The sequence below is a fragment of the Trifolium pratense genome, linkage group LG2 (assembly GCF_020283565.1).
Source record: "Trifolium pratense cultivar HEN17-A07 linkage group LG2, ARS_RC_1.1, whole genome shotgun sequence".
NCBI classification, from domain to species: Eukaryota; Viridiplantae; Streptophyta; class Magnoliopsida; order Fabales; family Fabaceae; genus Trifolium; species Trifolium pratense.
The window spans coordinates 6,022,965-6,040,430 of NC_060060.1; the positions used below are offsets into that span (position 1 = coordinate 6,022,965).

The 17,466-nt window shown below is 34.3% G+C and overlaps 2 protein-coding genes and 1 pseudogene across 2 annotated transcripts; 2 read left to right on the plus strand and 1 right to left on the minus strand.

Annotated features, from left to right (window-relative positions):
• Positions 1-225: 225 nt before the first annotated feature.
• Positions 226-5,730, plus strand: LOC123906595 (cinnamoyl-CoA reductase-like SNL6). Its single transcript, XM_045956536.1, has 5 exons — positions 226-714; positions 3,471-3,643; positions 4,234-4,428; positions 4,827-4,980; positions 5,236-5,730. Exons 1-5 carry the CDS (start codon positions 447-449, stop codon positions 5,529-5,531), a joined length of 1,086 nt encoding a protein of 361 aa, XP_045812492.1. The 5' UTR covers positions 226-446; the 3' UTR covers positions 5,532-5,730.
• Positions 5,731-12,771: 7,041 nt separating this feature from the next.
• Positions 12,772-14,090, plus strand: LOC123904046 (annotated as a pseudogene).
• A 1,489-nt stretch (positions 14,091-15,579) lies between these two features.
• Positions 15,580-16,862, minus strand: LOC123904047 (jasmonate-induced oxygenase 2-like). The gene is made up of 3 exons (XM_045953743.1): positions 16,414-16,862; positions 15,986-16,313; positions 15,580-15,840 (listed from the first exon to the last, which is right to left on the minus strand). The coding sequence occupies exons 1-3, from the start codon at positions 16,860-16,862 to the stop codon at positions 15,580-15,582; spliced, it is 1,038 nt and encodes a 345-aa protein (XP_045809699.1).
• Between the last annotated feature and the right edge of the window lie 604 nt (positions 16,863-17,466).

Below are 17,466 nucleotides of genomic sequence, written 5' to 3' on the forward strand. Positions count from 1 at the left end.
CGAGCCGGCCGGACGTTGCCATTGGCCCTTGCTATTTAACTCCATACCGGCCATAACTATACCCCTTTAATTTTTTGTTTGTGCAAATCAATATAACTTTTTCAATCGTGTAAGTGTACTATCCACGTTATCTTTTCCACTTTTCAATTATATAACCCGCCAAGCTGGACTTTGACACAAATGAATAGTATAATTCACTTAACCCATATTGAACTTAATTAGGTACACAACAAACACACACAACACAACACTCACTCATATCTATCTATATATTGCTTCCATAACCCCCTTTCAACCTTCACACATAACCATAATATAAACCATACACAAACCAAGTACACCAATTTAAGAGAAGAAAAAAAATATCATCATTTTCATATTCCTAACTATATATCATATCTTTATTTTCAAACACTTATATTATTCTCAATTTTGTTCATAAAAATATGGGTGTTGTGGGCACATGTGAAATTAGGAGATCAGAACTTGAGGTCTTTCACCGGAATCTAGTGGCTACCGCCGGCATACACCGGAGAAAAGACGATGAAGGATTAAGAAAAAACAACTCATTTGATTCTTCTTTAGATGATGATGATGATGATAAAGGAACAACCTTGGTTTGTGTCACTAGTGGTGTTTCATATTTGGGTCTTGCTTTGGTCAACCATCTTTTAGTCTTAGGTTATTCTGTTAGAATAACTGTTGACAACCCAGGTTGGTTTTTCTTTTTTAATTTCATCAAAATTTCATTTTTCTTAATTTATGTAAAAAACTAGTTCTGGGTTTTTAATTTTTCTTAAAATTTGCTTAAGGTTCATAATTTTCACCATGTTCTTCCTAGTTCATTTTTTTTTAACATATTTTATTCATTGGGTGTTGAGTAAATTATGATTTTTTTCTCATAGGTAGGTGTGAACAAGAAACTATAGAATAATAATGTGGAAGACATGTAAAAAGATGAAATTATATATAAAACTAAAAAAAATTGTAAGTTGGTGGCAAATGGCAAAGTGATAATTTTTTTGATTGAATTCAAACTATTAATAAATTTAAGTTAAGAATGAAATGTTTAGACAAATTTTTTATTTTAAAATTTTTATTAGATTTTATTTAACTTTTGATCGAACTCTGAAATTTCAAGTTCATTACCTGGAAATGAGTATTAGGAAAAAAAATGACAATGTTAGTTTATGATGTTGAAATATAGTTTAAAATGTTTAAAAAATTTCTAATGTCAAGTTTCGAACCAAATACCTCTAATTTAAAATGTTAAATTTAGCCAGATGGTTAGGTATGATAGAAAAAGTAAATTAAACAGGGAGAGGAGAGGGAAATTCAGCAAATATGAGCCATAAATTCCAACAACCCTTTGGAGATTTTCATTGTCAACATTAGAATTAAAACTAATGGCCCCTCATGTCATTTTTTTCTAATTTACTTTATAGATTGTGTGGATGTGTGTGAATATATACTTCAAGCTTGATACTATTATCTTTTTGTTTCATCATTGCAACAAGTTTGGAAGCTAGAAACATTGATAAATTTTATGTAAGCATGAAATTCTATTTTAGTTACATAAACTATAAGATTTTATTATAATTATTTTAATTATAATGCACTCAAGATGTAAAAATAACTAGTAAAATTTTTAGTTACTATGCTACTTGACGACGAGTTAAATGTGAGATAATGAAATATGACTTATGTGTAAACACCTTTTTAACTGGATCAGTCGTTTTACTTTTGAAGCGTGAGTTTTTAGTGTCTTACTATTTTGTCCATCTATAAAAAAAAAGTTTATTTTGCCTAATAATATACATTTTTTTAGGAATTTTTTTTTATATTTCTGTCATTATCTTCAATGTAATTTATGAAGTCTACCAAATAAAATATAATTTTTGAAATCTGATTAGATAAATTTAAATTTTTATTAAACGTCAAATGAATATTTTACTCTGTCAAAAAAACAAAACCGAATATTATGAGGCACCGCATGTGAGTGTAGTGGGGATTTTTCCTACTTAAATACTATATATACATTGCAATTTGCAAATTATAATATGAAAAGAAAAATGTTACTACGTACTAGCTTTGTTTTTATTTATGAGGATTTATTATGATATACGAATTATATTGACCATATTGAATATTCAACTTTTCAATTTTTAATTTTTTTGAATAATTCAACTTTTCAATTTTGAATTTGAATGTTTATTTTTTTTATGATAATGTAGGAATTGGCCTCTTCCTTGTCAAAGTTCTTCACCATAAAAACACTCGACTTATATATATTTTTTATAAATAATAGCCGGCTAATATTATATTCACATAATTTATATGTTTATGATTTTATGGTTTATTTTAATCATGCACTATCTTTTTATTTGTAGTTTAGTGTATGTTCACAAACACCCAAAGATTGCTTCTGCACGAAACTGCATGTAATCCATGAATTAAGGAATTTTTTAGTTATGTTTTTGAAACATTAATATATTTGTGTAATGTTTAATATACTATATATAATATACTCTAATTATTAATTATACTCTCTCTGTTCCAAAATAAATGACTTGTTTGACCACAGTTACGTTTGCCAATAAACATTTTTAATCGTTAATATCTTCAGCTATGTATTATTAAAAATTATAAAAGTTGTATATTTTAAAAATATTTATCGAAACAAATCAAACAACATATCATATGTTAATGTGCCCCCACCTATGTGGATTTCTTATTTATATTGAAATATTATATTGAAATAAACAAATATTTTAAAAAATATACACAAGAAAACAAATGCAAATAATATAAATTATAAACTGGAAATAATACATGGAGACATTGTGAATAATTTTTTTTCAAGTAGTTTAGTGGTTAGAAAATCTACTTAAAGGTGATTAAGTGGAGTGTCTGAGTTCAAATCCCGACTCATTCACATATAATGTGATGTTTTTACCAACTGAATTATGTTCACAAAAACATTGTAAATTATATTTTACCATATTGTTTTTGTCCGTAAAACCAATTTATAAAATGAAAAAGAAATAACTTTATTATTTCTAGAAAGAATTTGAAATCATTATACAATTTGTGGTTGAGATTCATTTAGAAGAATCCCATAATTTACAACACTATCTTTTTGGAAAAGATTTATAACACTACCCAATGTGGGCCTAAATGCTAAAAATCATAATTCAAGACGTTTATGCTACATTCAAGTTTACATTAAAATTTGTTCTTACTTTCATTTGTGGTAAACATTGTATATGAAAATTGAAAACCAAACAAGCTAGCTACTATACTAAGGATAAGGAAGCATCTATGCAATTTTATTTGAACTTAAAAGTGTTACTAAAAAGAAAGTGTTGCTAATTGTGTACACATAGGTGTTTTATTTTGTTGTTTGTTACGTGTACGGCATTGAAATTTATATGATATATGATATAGTTGGTTGTGATTAATTAATGCAGAGGACATAGAAAAATTGAGGGAAATGGAAAGAGATGGAGAAATGAGAAATAATTTGGAAATAATAATTGCAAAACTAAGTGATGTTGATAGTTTGGAGAAAGCATTTGAAGGATGTCGTGGCATTTTTCATACCTCTGCATTTACTGACCCTGCTGGTCTATCTGGATACACTGTAAGTGTCATTGTTTGTTTCAGTTTGAATTTGATTATTATTTAGTTTTTTTTCTCTTCATTTTTATGCAAGTTTGACTTTCAAAATTTGACTTGGTGATCGGGATAAGGAAGGACACTAGGTCATTAGTCAAACTATTAGGTCATTGTTTGAACCATGTGATTGTGTAAGAAGTTAATGAGATGACCTGAATATGTGTTCACAGCCTTCTCCACGATCTGCTCGGCCGCCTGCTATCAGGTTTCTGATCGGGTCATCTACTATTCATATTCGCGCCTCAAGCCCAAAAGTGCTAGGCGCGAGGGTGTGTGTTAAGAAGTCTCACATCGGTTGCGAGATGACTTGAATATGTGTTTATAAGTGAAGGGAATCGCCACCTTACAAGCCGGTTTTGTAGGGTTGAGTTAGACCCAACTCTCTATTCCAAGAGATCGTACTTAATAATTATTCAAAATACTAATTAATGCCTGGTTTTTGCGACTCTTTAGAAGTAGAAATTCATAGTTCTTTTCACAATATTCATAGTTCTAATGTATCATACCTTACACCATATAATGTCTAACAATAAATTACTTATGTATGAAATATAGAAATCAATGGCTGAGATTGAAGTCAATGTAGCAGAAAATGTGATGGAAGCATGTGCAAGAACACCTTCAATTAAAAGATGTGTATTCACATCATCACTAGCTGCTTGTATTTGGCAAGACAATGTAAATTCAGAACTTACTCCTATTATTAACCATGGCTCTTGGAGCAGTGAATCACTCTGCATAGACAAAAAGGTAAGTTTCTTCAACTTTATTTGCAAATCATTTTTTTATTTTGTATTTTCTTTTCTTCCTTTACAACATGTTTATGTAGTAGAATGAAATATTTTATGACCATACTCTTCAAATCAATGTTTTAAAACCTAGACCGAACTATCTGGTTCATCTGATTGAGTTGGAAATCAACTAATTCGTCAGTTGCTTTGATTTCGCTTATACCTTATTCTGATTAAACCGAAATTCAATTGGGTTGAACTAGTTGAGTCGCAGTTGAACCATAACCGGTTCTTAATTTTTGTTGCATTATTTCTTTATAGATGAATCAATTGAACCAATTGAACTACGATCTAGAAGGTCTCACCAATTCGATATTCGATCAGATTTTTAAAATATTGGTTTTAATTATATGGCAGCTATGGTATGCATTAGGCAAGATGAGGGCAGAGAAGGCAGCTTGGAGAATAGCCAATGAAAGAGGTTTGAAACTCACTACCATTTGTCCAGCACTTATCACAGGTCCTGAATTTTGTCCTAGAAATCCAACGGCAACAATTGCATATCTCAAAGGTACAAAACTTTTGCTTAGATTATACTTTACCATCTTGTTACAACATAAAATTTCTTATTGGACTCAAATGATTAATGACTTCCCCCTTGGAACGAGAGAATCTGAGTTCGATTTCTGGTAGGAACAATTTTTAATCAACTTTAATTACCTTGCGGTTGAACTCTGAATTACCGGAGTCCATTCCTCTGAAAACCAGAGAGTTAAAACCCAAAAAGAAAAAATCGTAAAATTAACAATTGAAAATGCAAATGCAGGAGCACAAGAAATGTATTCTAATGGTTTGTTAGCAACAATTGATGTAAAGAAAGTGGCTGAAGCTCATGAATGTGTGTTCAAAGAAATGAATGGAAATGCTTATGGTAGATACATTTGTTTTGATAATGTAATTGATGCTCAAAGTGAAGCAGAAAAGCTAGCAAAGGAGATTGGAATGCCTAAAGAAAAAATATGTGGAGATGCATCAAATAATTCTTTGCAAAGATTTGAGCTATCAAATAAAAAGTTGTGCAGGCTCATGTCTAGGCCAATTAGGTGTTTTAGTGAATATTAGATGAAATCATGTTGCCTTAATGTCCTAAGATTTGTGCCATTTCTTTGTCTTAGCTAGTAGTTGCTAGAAAATAGATGAGATATGCTTTTTTAGTTTTCTTTTATTGTCTATGATGGGGTGTCCTACATGGGTAACATGTAGTTTGTTTGGCCATGCTTATATTCATTTATCATAAATTTTTATATATATCTTTATTCAATTTTGCTAAATATATCATGATAGGAAAATAATAAAAAGTAGAGGAAGCATACCTAGGTAACCAAAGTAGAGGCTAAGAAATGATACAATTTAGAGAAGATTTAGAAAATTACATTTCAAGCACCCATCCAAATGCTTTATCAGCTTCATCATTGCCATGATAGCATTCATCCAAGTAAAAGCAATCTTCTTAAGGGATTCCTAACATTTTTGGAAATAAAAAGAAATAAAATTTTCCTAAAATTCAAAAGCTACAAGTTCCAAAGATATGTACTCTGTACCTTTAGTTAGGACACTGTTTCCTTTTGTATCATAAGGACACTGCATAGATTCTGCTGAGACTCCAAACACACTTATACTGTAAGCATAGATGACAGCAATTTGCAAGTCAGAAAGACGGAACATACATGTTTAAAGAAAACAAAAGTGTGATTGAATATAATCAAATGTGTCTGTGTCGTTGGTGTCCAACATTGACGCATTGTATACACGTGACACACATTCGATCTGCAGTAGATGATGTTTTATCCTAGCTATTTGAATGATTATGTCTGCAGCCCTTCTACTAATCATGCAGAAGCAACTCCTTCAGGTAGTCTCTACCCTATTGCATCTTTTCATTCTTTTTCTCGTTTATCTCCTTCACACAAGTCTTTTGCAATGTCTGTCACCCAAAGTTTTGAGCCCAAAACCTATAAAGAAGCATGTCAGCATGATCATTGGTTAAAAGCCATGAATGTTGAATAGGATGCATTAGCTAAAAATGGTACATAGAAGCTTGTGACTCTACCTCCTCACATCAAACCCATTGGAAGCAAATGGGTTTACAAAATTAAACACAAAGCAGATGGTTCGATTGAGAGGTACAAGGCACGTTTAGTTCCAAAGGGTTACAATCAAATAGAGGGTCTTGACTTTTTTTATACTTTCTCTCTTGTGGCAAAGTTAATTACTGTCAGAACATTGCTAGCCCTTGCTTCCATCAACCATTGGAATCTTCACCAATTAGATGTGAACAATGCTTTCCTTGATGGTGATCTCCATGAAGATGTTTACATGCACATACCTGATGGAGTCACAGCATCCCCTCATCAAGTGTGTAAATTGTAGAAAAGTCTTTATGGCTTGAAACAGGCCAGCAGAAAATGGTATGAGAAGCCCACTTGCTTACTGTTACAAGAAGGTTACCAACAATCCACTGCAGATTATTCTTTGTTCACTCTCAAACAGGACAATGATTTCACAGCGTTACTTGTTTATGTGGATGATGTGATTCTAGCTGGAACTTCACTTACTAAATTCACTAGGATCAAAACTATACTCGACGCACAATTCAAAATTAAGGATTTGGGCATCCTCAAATACTTCTTAGGCTTGGAGGTTGCACATTCTCAAGCTGGCATCACTATTTCTCAAAGAAAGTACTGTCTAGAGTCTTAGACTTGTAGAGTGATTAGATATTTGAAGCACAATCCTGGAAAAGGCCTCATGTTTCCCAGACACTCAGACAAACAGATTCTGGGATATGTTGATGCTGACTGGGCAGGCTGTATTGATTCTAGAAGGTCAACTACTGGTTTTTGCTTCTTCTTGGGACAATCACTAATATCTTGGAGAGCTAAGAAGCAAAAAACTATCTCAAGATCTTCATCTGAGGCTGAATACAGAGCTCTCTCCACAGCCACTTGTGAGCTTCAATGGCTATTGTATCTCTTGAGAGACCTTAATGTTGTGTGCACTAAGCAGCCAGCTTTGTACTGTGATTCACAGAGTGCAATTCACATAGCCTCTAACCCCGTGTTCCATGAAAGAACTAAACATCTCGAAATAGATTGTCACTTTGTAAGAGAGAAAGTACAAAAGGGAGTTCTGAAGTTGTTACCTATCTCCACTCAAGAGCAAGTTGCAGATTTTCTTAACAAAGGCTCTACCACCTCCAAAATTTAATTACTTTGTGTCCAATCTTGGAATTATAAATATTTACCAAGGCCAAGCTTGTGGGAGGCTGTTGAATTATCATGAAAATAGTAGTGAACACATGGAAGATGCATTAACAAAGTGTATAGAGAAAGAGCAAACAAATGCTACTGAAGCAACTAGATAGAAATATTTAGGATACAGTATAGCCTGTACATGATTAGTTACAGTAGACTACACCCAGAACTAGTATATAAGTGTATTACACAATGTAATAACCAACTTTTTTATCATAATGAATCTTTCTTTTCACATTTTCTCTGTTTCTCAATACCGAGTGCAACTTTTCTTGCATAATAATACCCTATACTCCATGTCCTAGGGATTGCTTTCCGACGTGACAAAGGTTGAATAAATGCCATGTTCCTTGTCCTACTAGTAGCTGTGAGTTGTGTGGAGATCCGGTGGAAGACGATTGGCATTTTTTTTTTCCAATGCGAGACCAGTGTTCGGTCATGGCAGCAGGCTGGTTTATGGGCTGTTATTCGCGATAGAATGCAGCGTTTTGGTGCAGCAGCGGCCTTAATATCGGATGTGTTCTTGTGAGAACCTGAAGCAGTTGTCACTCACTTTATGACGTTGCTACGGGGACTGTGGAATAACAGAAACCAATTGGATTTGGAACCAGCACCAACTTGCCTCGCACCAGATCAGTACGGCTGCACAGATGAAGTGGCTGGAATGGTCGACGGTGCAGCTCAGCCGCGACAGAAATAGCACCGCATAGTATAGTTACTTTCCACTTTATCAAATCTTAAATTACATAAATGAGTAATGATTAGTTTTCCCGAGGTAAAAAACTAGTTTGGAAGAATGTCTTTTAGGCTTCTTTTGCAATTGGTGTGAAGAGTGAAGACAAGGCCTTTCATGTGAACTCTTTCAGAATAATTGTTGTAAATGTAGAAATGGTTGTAATGGGTGGTGCTACACGATTGATTACATTTATTTTAATGCCAAACATGATTCCCTTGGGAGTTTTTTCTTTATGGCCATCTACTAATATTTTCCTCCTGTTCTTCTACCTCTTTTCTTTTCAGCAGCCTGCATCCAGATTTTTAACAATTATCAATATGTATGTATTAGCATTTTCATTCAATAGGAAGAAAATTAAATCCATGAGTTGGATTTTGATAACTTGCCTGTCAAGACAGGATAAGATGTTGCAATTAATTCTGTTCTTCAGCTGCATCCACTCCTTGCCACTGATGATGAAATGGTCTTGTCAGAAGAACCGTCATCTATCATTTTCACAACCTTGAACGGCAATCCCAGCTGCAGAATATGCAGGTGCAGAATGTTATCAAGTATAAAAAAAAGGAACTTGATTAAAGCACGGCACAAGGGTAATAAGAAAATAGTTGAAGTTCATTGTTTTATTTACACATGTTTTTTATTTGATGTAATGGTCATGAAAGAAATTCATCATTCACCTATTCAAATGAGGTATTTGATGGAAGTGGCAAGGGTATGTCGTCGTCACAGAACAAAGTCAGGTCCTTCAAGTTGGTCAAGAGCGGAGAACAACAATGAGAGTATGGTTTCATGTCTCCTGTAAGAAAGATATACGAAACACATTTGCGAACATATATAAAATACATGGCCTTGTCAATTAAAGAAAATTGGACAATGTTTGACAGAATATAATTAGAGACTGTTGAAGTTCTATGCTATGTAAAACACTAAAACTTATGATGATGATCATTAGAGAGCTGTGCAGTGTGGAAAAACAGAAAAAACATGTAACATTTGGGGGAGGGAGACGCAAAAATCTTTATCTTCTTTTCTTGAGCCATAAAGAACTGTTGCATTGGCTCCACATTCTTATGAAGAAGAGATTCCCTTTGACATTCAATTTTTTATCACTTCTTCCTAACAATATTAAATCAAAACAGAAAATGAAACTAACACATAGGTTGTACTTGCCTTTTGGAAAATCTCATTTCTGCTGCTTAATTTCGTCAATACACACAGCAGTGATGTGACGAATCGTATGACAACACTCTCCTTCCCCCTTAAGTAATGGACAATTATCAATCCACAAAGCAGAAAGGGAGTTGGTAGACCCTCCTCTGGCAAGCAGAAAGGGGATCTGTAAATTCCTAGACCAGCAGGAGCAGCGTCTATCAATCTGCAGAGAGCACAGTCCACAGGGGTTAGAGGACATTTGTAGAGTGGCAGGCAGTCTATTTTTCATGATACATCAAAAAAATGAAAGCATGTCAAAAAAAATCCCATTCTCAAATTACTGATAGCCTAAGAATACTTCATCTACTCAATTAAGGAGAAGGAAGGTGATTGTGGCAAGGGATTAATTGATGTGTATAAGATCAACCAATGTTGGTGAAAAAGCTCATAAATCCAACTATGGACAGCAAGAACAGAGAAAATGGCATAGCACCAGCACCATTTGTTTTTCATTTAACCATTTTCTCAATAAAGGATGCAGTCTATGATTTTGTCATGCTTCTTGATTTTGTAGAAGAGACGCCATTGGATATACTGATTACTGACAAGTATAATGGGCCATCAGATGTCAAAAAGTTGAGGCTGAAAATGATGACCGCAGTTGCAAATGAATATGATGCCAATGCAGACATTCCAATTGCGAGGAAATCAATTTGGGAGGTTGTGAAGATGGTATTGCAACAGTATGATGTCAAGGTTGTTGTTGTTCCACTTATTCAATTTCTTGAGATGGAAAGGGGCTATTTTATCTCTAAAGCTTTGATGTTTGCAACTATGATATTAAATTCATCAATGAGGATAATACCATGGGACCCCGGGAAATTCAATGTGTTTAAGGCTAAAGTTGATTGTGAATGTTGTTGGAGAAAATCTTATTCAATCTATGGTTTGCTTAATTGGGTCTATGGCAAACATAATCATTTCCAACCTTTACCAACTAGTTTGAATGAAGAGTGGCAGCTGAAACCAGAACCTGAAAAAGCATTAGATACAAGAAGGAATGCAAGTGGGGAGGTTGAAGTGTTAGTCACGCGGAAAGGACTTCTAGGTGTTGAGAACTCTTGGGAACTAGCTGAAAAGATGAGAAAAGAGTTTCCCAGATTCCTCCTTGAGGTCAAGGAGAATTTTGAAGGGGGTATTGATAGTTATGACAGATTTTATAAAAGGAAACGTGGACAGAATGATACAACTAATCATTCCCTTATAGGAATGTTTCCTTATTCAGCGAGGGAAAAGAAAGTAAATCTAGATCTGATTGATTAAATAGGAGAATGTTTCCCTACCATTGTTTTTTATGCATGATTTAAGTGGTGAATTTTACCCTAAGAGAGCTTAGGCCTCTCGAAGTGCCTCCTTTATCATTTACGGCTTATTTCCTTTCATTTTAGTCTTCTGTTTGTATTGTGAGCTAGATCTCACATGAACTCTAGCTATTTCCAGGAATAAGAATTTCTATTCACTACTATATTCTACTGTTTTATTTTATTGATCAATGTTCAGTCGTAATCGAGATCGAGTCCTGTCATCATAAGTATATTTACTTTTGATATGGCAGTGTAGATAACTTAATTAGAAAAATCAACAGCTTAATTAGTAGTTAAGATAACTGGTAAAAAGACCAAAAACTGAATGATCTCACCTTTGTTCCCCCGATTATCAGGTTTTTCTGGTAAGACAAAATGAAAATCAGATATTTGATGTTAAATGAGGCGTTTGGAAAGCTAGTGTCTATGTAGCATTCAATGGTAAGCCTCTTCAAGAGGCTATTTGGTTGAAGAGCCTCAAAGACACCCAATTCTCTTTCATTGTAATTCATTTTGAAATTGTGTTTCATACATAATTCTTCAAATTTGCTTCTGAAGCATGGGCTGGATTAATGACATTTTCTAATCCTGAAATACAAAGTTGCCCTTGAAGATGATTGAGATTATCCAACTCCTTAATATCAGACCCACTACTATTCTCTCCCACAACAAAATGACTCAGTGTCTGAAGATGGTTTAGCCTCCTATCTGCTTCGGCATCTTCTTTAAATTAGTGCCTTTTAGATCAAGACGACATAAATTGGCAAGTTTGTATAAATCCGAAGGAAGCTCGGACAGTGGACAATTTTCTAATATTAGTGTTTGTAAATTATACAGCTCACAAATGGAATCAGGCAGCCTTTTAATATCTGTGCGAGACACGTCTAGATAACGCAAAAGCTTTAAATTGCTTATCTCGTCAACTAGCTCTAAGAGATGACAACCAGAGAATGATAACATCCTCATATATTTTAGACTTGAGTACAAATTGCATTTTAGAATGCAGAATCCAGAGCTTGATCAGTTTATCCTTGTTAAACACATAACCTTTGGGAAATATGGAACAGTAAGCAAAGCAACGCTTCAGATTGGATAAGAGATTATGGTAACTCAATCTCAATGCCGAGTTAATGTTGCTGTCACCCTCTGATAAATGCCACATGTCAGCATCCAGTATCTTAACCCAATCACAGTGAGAGAATTGTTTCACAGCTAAAGGCAACCCTCCACACTTGCCTACCATATTTCTACCCTGCCATGAAAAGCATGTCTGGCAAATAAACTCCAACAATCACTCTTCTCCAATTGTTTTAAATCAACTGACTTGGTAGATTTCATAACTGATGCTACCTCTTTGTCGCGTGTTGTCACAATAATCTTACCTGTAGAAGATCCTTGGTTAAGGGGAAGTAGTAACTGCTCCCCACTATGCTGGTTATTGATACCTGGTTGTCACTGTAAGCAAGTAAATAGTTCATTATGTCATTTCTGCATCATCCAACACTTGGTTGACAGAATTGAGTATAGACTCAAGTAAAGTTTGTCAAACAGTGTCTATGAACTACTCCCTCCGGACACGGACACAAATATAAGCAAAAAAACAGTTCAAATATTCTGTAATTTTAAACTAATTAATAATACAATTCATAATATACCCTTATTTAATTCTATTTTATTTTAGTCATTTATTTCACTTTTACAATTTTCAAAATGGATAATATATAATAAACTTAACTTTTGTTTTGCATTAAATCAAGAAAATTAACTACACTTAACTAAATTTCTTAAACGCCGCGTAAAATTTAAATTCAGTAAGTGGTACAATCGGAAACGACAAAATTGGTACGAGGTTTTCGCTAGTGGTTGGGACACAGTTCCTCTAATACTTGAAATTAAGAAACTTTTTCAAAGGTATTGTCAAAAAAAAAAAAGAAACTTTTTCAAAGGTGATGAAATGAGTAAACATGGGTTGGTCCGAAAATTGGTAGGTGACTTACCTTTTCTGGATTATTCATCTTTTGAGAAGCTATTGGACTCTTGTATTAGGTCAAATTCTGTTTTTGAAGCACGTCGTATTCATGCTCAAATCATTAAGACACAGTTTTCATCAGATATCTTGATTCAGAACAGGCTCATTGATGTTTATGGGAAATCATATGCCGCAGAGGAATACTTTCAGTTGGAATGTGGTTTTTTGAGTGCTTTGATAAAGAGTGGTGCTCTTGATGAGGACTTGAACTTGTTTAAGTGTATGCCTGAGTCTGATCAGTGTTCTTGGAATGCTATGGTGTCTGGTTTTGCTAAACGAGAACGGTTTCAGGAAGCTTTGAGATTCTTTGTTGACATGCACTGTGAGGATTTTGTGCATAATTAGTATTCGTTTGGCAGTGCTCTTGGTGCTTGTGCAGGGTTGATAGATGTAAATATTGGTGTTCAAATACATGGTTTGATATCCAAGTCTCGTTACTCGTTTGATGTTTACACGAGTTCTGCACTTGTTGATATGTACTCCAAGTGTGGAGTGGTAGATAGTGCTCAGAGAGCTTTTGATGACATGGAAGTGAGGAATATAGTTTCTTGGAACAGTTTGATTACATGCTATGAGCAAAACGGTCCTGCAGGAAAAGCTCTAGAGGTTTTTGTAAGAATGATGAATTGTGGGATTGAGCCTGATGAGATTACTTTGGCCAGCATAGTCAGTGCTTGTGCAAGCTTATTAGCAATCAGGGAAGGTTTGCAAATTCATGCTCGTGTTATGAAACGGGATAAATTCCGGAATGACCTTGTGTTAGGAAATGCTTTGGTTGATATGTACGCAAAATGCAGGAGGGTTAACGAAGCTCGGTTGGTTTTTGATAGGATGCCGCTTAGGGATGTGGTATCTGAAACCTCCATGGTTAGTGGATATGCAAAGGCATTAAGTGTGAAAGCTGCAAGACTGATGTTTTCGAACATGATGGAGAGGAATGTGGTGTCTTGGAATGCACTTATTGCAGGTTATACGCAGAATGGAGAAAATGAAGAGGCCGTAAGACTATTCCTCCTCCTAAAAAGGGAATCTATTTGGCCGACACATATCACATTGTTCGACGAACCCTGGATGCTGTCGGAGTAAAGGATCGTCAACAAGGACATTCAAAATATGGGGCCAAAAAGAAAAAAGCCAAAATAAATTATTTTAACCCCTATAAGTTATAAAAAATGGATTATTCCCTTTACGCTCATGTCACGGCGGGGTACTGCAAAAAAAAAAAACGTAAAATTCAATCCAATTTATCGTAATCGAGTACATGTTGGTTAACCGTATTATGAAACACAGAAAAAAATCACTTGCTTATCAAATTATCTATCGAGCTTTGACAAGGATTCAAAAAAAGAGAAAAACAAATCCACTATAGATCTGTTTTACGTCAAGCAATATGTAAGGTAACTCCCAATATAGCAGTAAAAGCAAAATGTGCAAGCGGACCGATTCATCAATTTCCCGTTGAAATAGGATCCACACAAGGAACATCACTTGCCATTCGTTGGTTATTAGGGGCATCCCGAAAACGTCCGGGCTTAAATATGACTTTCAAACTAAGTTCCGAGTTAGTGGATGCTGCCAAAGGGAGTGGCGATATGCCATACGCAAAAAGGAAGAGACTTGTAGAATGGCGGAGGTAAACCTGGATGAAGTAATAAAAACTATGATTGATACACCACTGTAGCACAAGAAGAAGCTTGAACAAGAAGATGAAGAAACGGTTAAGTTCATTGTGAGCATAAAACCAGAGAATTTTATTATTACACACTTAGTGTTTACAATGAGAATGAGTTAACTATATATACAAGATCAACCAACTAATAGCTAACTAACATTCAGTTATGAATGTGTAACAAACTACTAACCAACTACAAAACTAACTACTAACTGAAAAACTAACTAGTTAAAAGATAGTTTTGCAGTAACTTGTTACACAAGTTACTGACTTTCATTAGTCTCAACGGTTAGGGTACATTGTGTTAGGCTTGTGGCGTGCCCATGAGCATGTGTGTGGAAGTATGCAGTGCAGGCCTTGCCAGACTTAGCTTGCCGCGCAAGGCATTGCCTCTTATGTGTGTGTGTGCTTGTATTGACCATATGACTTGTAACTCTATATAAGGCATTGCCTAGTGATGAATAAACTAGAGAACATCATTTGGAATCAACAGTTTTTAGTTGGATGAAATCTAATAAAATCTAATAATTTGCTTTTGTAGCCCTTTTCTCATGGTCAATTATTTTTTATTTAATGAGTTTTTTTATAAGCAAATGGTAAAAGCAGCTTCGTCTAAAAATAAATCTAAGACGACAAAGAAGCATCAGCTGAGTTTAAATTCATTGAAAACGAAAGATGGAATAATGAGGAACAATGGGAAGAAACCCAACAATATATACAAAGACAAAAGTCACATAATTAATACAAAGAGTGCTAAGAAAAGTGAAAAAATTACACACCAAGATGCCAAACACTTAGCAAGATGCCAAACACTTAACCATGCATAAAAACAACAAAATAAGGTTAATTGTGAATCAACATAAATTAATTCCAAAAAAAGAGGTAAACATTTTTAATAGCTAGCTAATCTGAAATCTTGAAGTAATTAATTCTGTTACTCTCAACCTCTTGTTTGCTAAAATCACCACTAGTTATGTAAGCATGATATTTGCCAACATTAAATGTTTTATACTTTGCAGGATCTTGCTCACTCACTAGCTCTTCTGCAGGTTTCACCATTGTATGATGACTTGTAGTAAGAAAGAATGGATATGAAAACCTCTCTTTCTTTGAGTTTACTACCACCCTGTGTTCCGCGGCTTCATACTTGTCATTGCTCCAAACCTGTATAAAAAGTTTTTAAAGTTGTAAATTCTAAAAAAAAAAATAAAAGGCGATCGAGAAATTATTGATATCAAAATTAATTGTAAAACTGCATAATTTATCGACATTATGTTATATATATTATTGGAACAACGTATGTACGAACCTGAAAAATTTCACCCAGATTGACTACGAATGCGCTAGAAATAGGTTTAACTCCAATCCAATCACCAGTTGATTTTCTCTTAACTTGTAAGCCTCCAATATCATCTTGTGCAAGCACAGTCAAGACATTAGAATCGACGTGAGGACCAACACCAAGTGCCAAATCAGGGAAAGGACATGGAGGATATCGATTGAGCCTCACAAGACTTAGTTGATTCTTGAAGCAGTCATTGAATTTGTGACTAGAGAGACCCAAGCTTAATGAAATTAACTCTAACAACTTGTAAGATAACTTTTCTAATTCCCTACCATACTCCTCCATTGTTTCCCTAAAAAGAAAAACAATTAAGTAGTATAAAATGGTGGCAAAACTTATCAAAAACTTGATGATGATGATGATGATATATAAAAAAAAGTAAGAATTAATACCTAAAATGTGGAAGAGATTGTGGCCACTGATTTTTGAGAGTCCATAGCTCCATGTCATGTGGCTCATGAGAAGAAGGGACTTGTACTGCATCCTCAATAAGAAAATCAAAAACCTCTTTCCAATCTCTTATATTCTTAGTATGCTCCCCATCATGATACCCTGTCGCATTAGCTTCAACTCTTTTCACTTTCTTCTTTTCCTCTAAGCTTTGCTCAAAAAACTTCTTAGCTTCAATCTCAACCTTTGAGCTAACCTCAAAAGGAACTCCATGATTGATAACTTGAAAGAATCCCCACTCTTGACATGCCTTGCCAATCTTTGAGATGAGTTCTTGCTGATTACTTTCGGAGAGGTCGATGACTGGGTTTTCGTCAACATTGAAAACATTATTAGATAATTCGGGACGGTGTTCTTTAGATACAATGTAAGCAGGATCAAAGTCTTCCATGGTTAATTTTCTATTCGGATGTATTTTGTATTTTCTCTAGTTTTTCTTTAAACACAATGTTTGCACCCCTTATGCATGGGTAATACTTTTATATATTAATAAAATTCTTTCACTAAATTATGCATATGATATAATATAAGATTGCTTGACAAATTTAATGTAGGCGCCTTGGAATCATGCATGCATATTTGATCTTTCACTAAATTTGTGTGTTTTTAAATTTGTAAGGAAAATTGGAAGTTACTAGCAGAAGAAAGGGAAGCACATGCATATCTGAAACATTGACTGACGACTTCAAGGGAAAACCACATTTCACTTTCATACAGTTGTGTGGAAAACCACTTCTTCCAAATTACTTATGAAAAATTAGAAAGTGCTATTCAATAATATCATCAATAGGTTAAAACTAAATTCAATTTCATGAATCAAAATAGGAGTAGGGGTTGTGTGAAGCACAAAAAATTGTAGATACAATTTTATCTTTTTGATTGGCGGTTGTTACTTGAAAAATTACCAACCCGAAAGACTTTTTTCGCAAAGGTATTATCACGAATAATCATGAGAGAAGTTGCGTATTTTGCTTTAAAGAGGTAGAGGACATACA

Bases quoted from the DNA above. Each gene is read 5' to 3' on its own strand.
- LOC123906595 (XM_045956536.1), top strand. From the start codon at position 447: ATGGGTGTTGTGGGCACATGTGAAATTAGGAGATCAGAACTTGAGGTC. The intron at 3,644-4,233 runs GTAAGTGTCATT...TATGAAATATAG, and splicing joins CTGGTCTATCTGGATACACT to AAATCAATGGCTGAGATTGA. The intron at 4,981-5,235 runs GTACAAAACTTT...ATGCAAATGCAG, and splicing joins AACAATTGCATATCTCAAAG to GAGCACAAGAAATGTATTCT.
- LOC123904047 (XM_045953743.1), bottom strand. From the start codon at position 16,862: ATGGAAGACTTTGATCCTGCTTACATTGTATCTAAAGAACACCGTCCC. The intron at 16,314-16,413 runs GTATTAATTCTT...TTTTCTTTTTAG, and splicing joins CAATCTCTTCCACATTTTAG to GGAAACAATGGAGGAGTATG. The intron at 15,841-15,985 runs GTTCGTACATAC...CTTTTTATACAG, and splicing joins ATCTGGGTGAAATTTTTCAG to GTTTGGAGCAATGACAAGTA.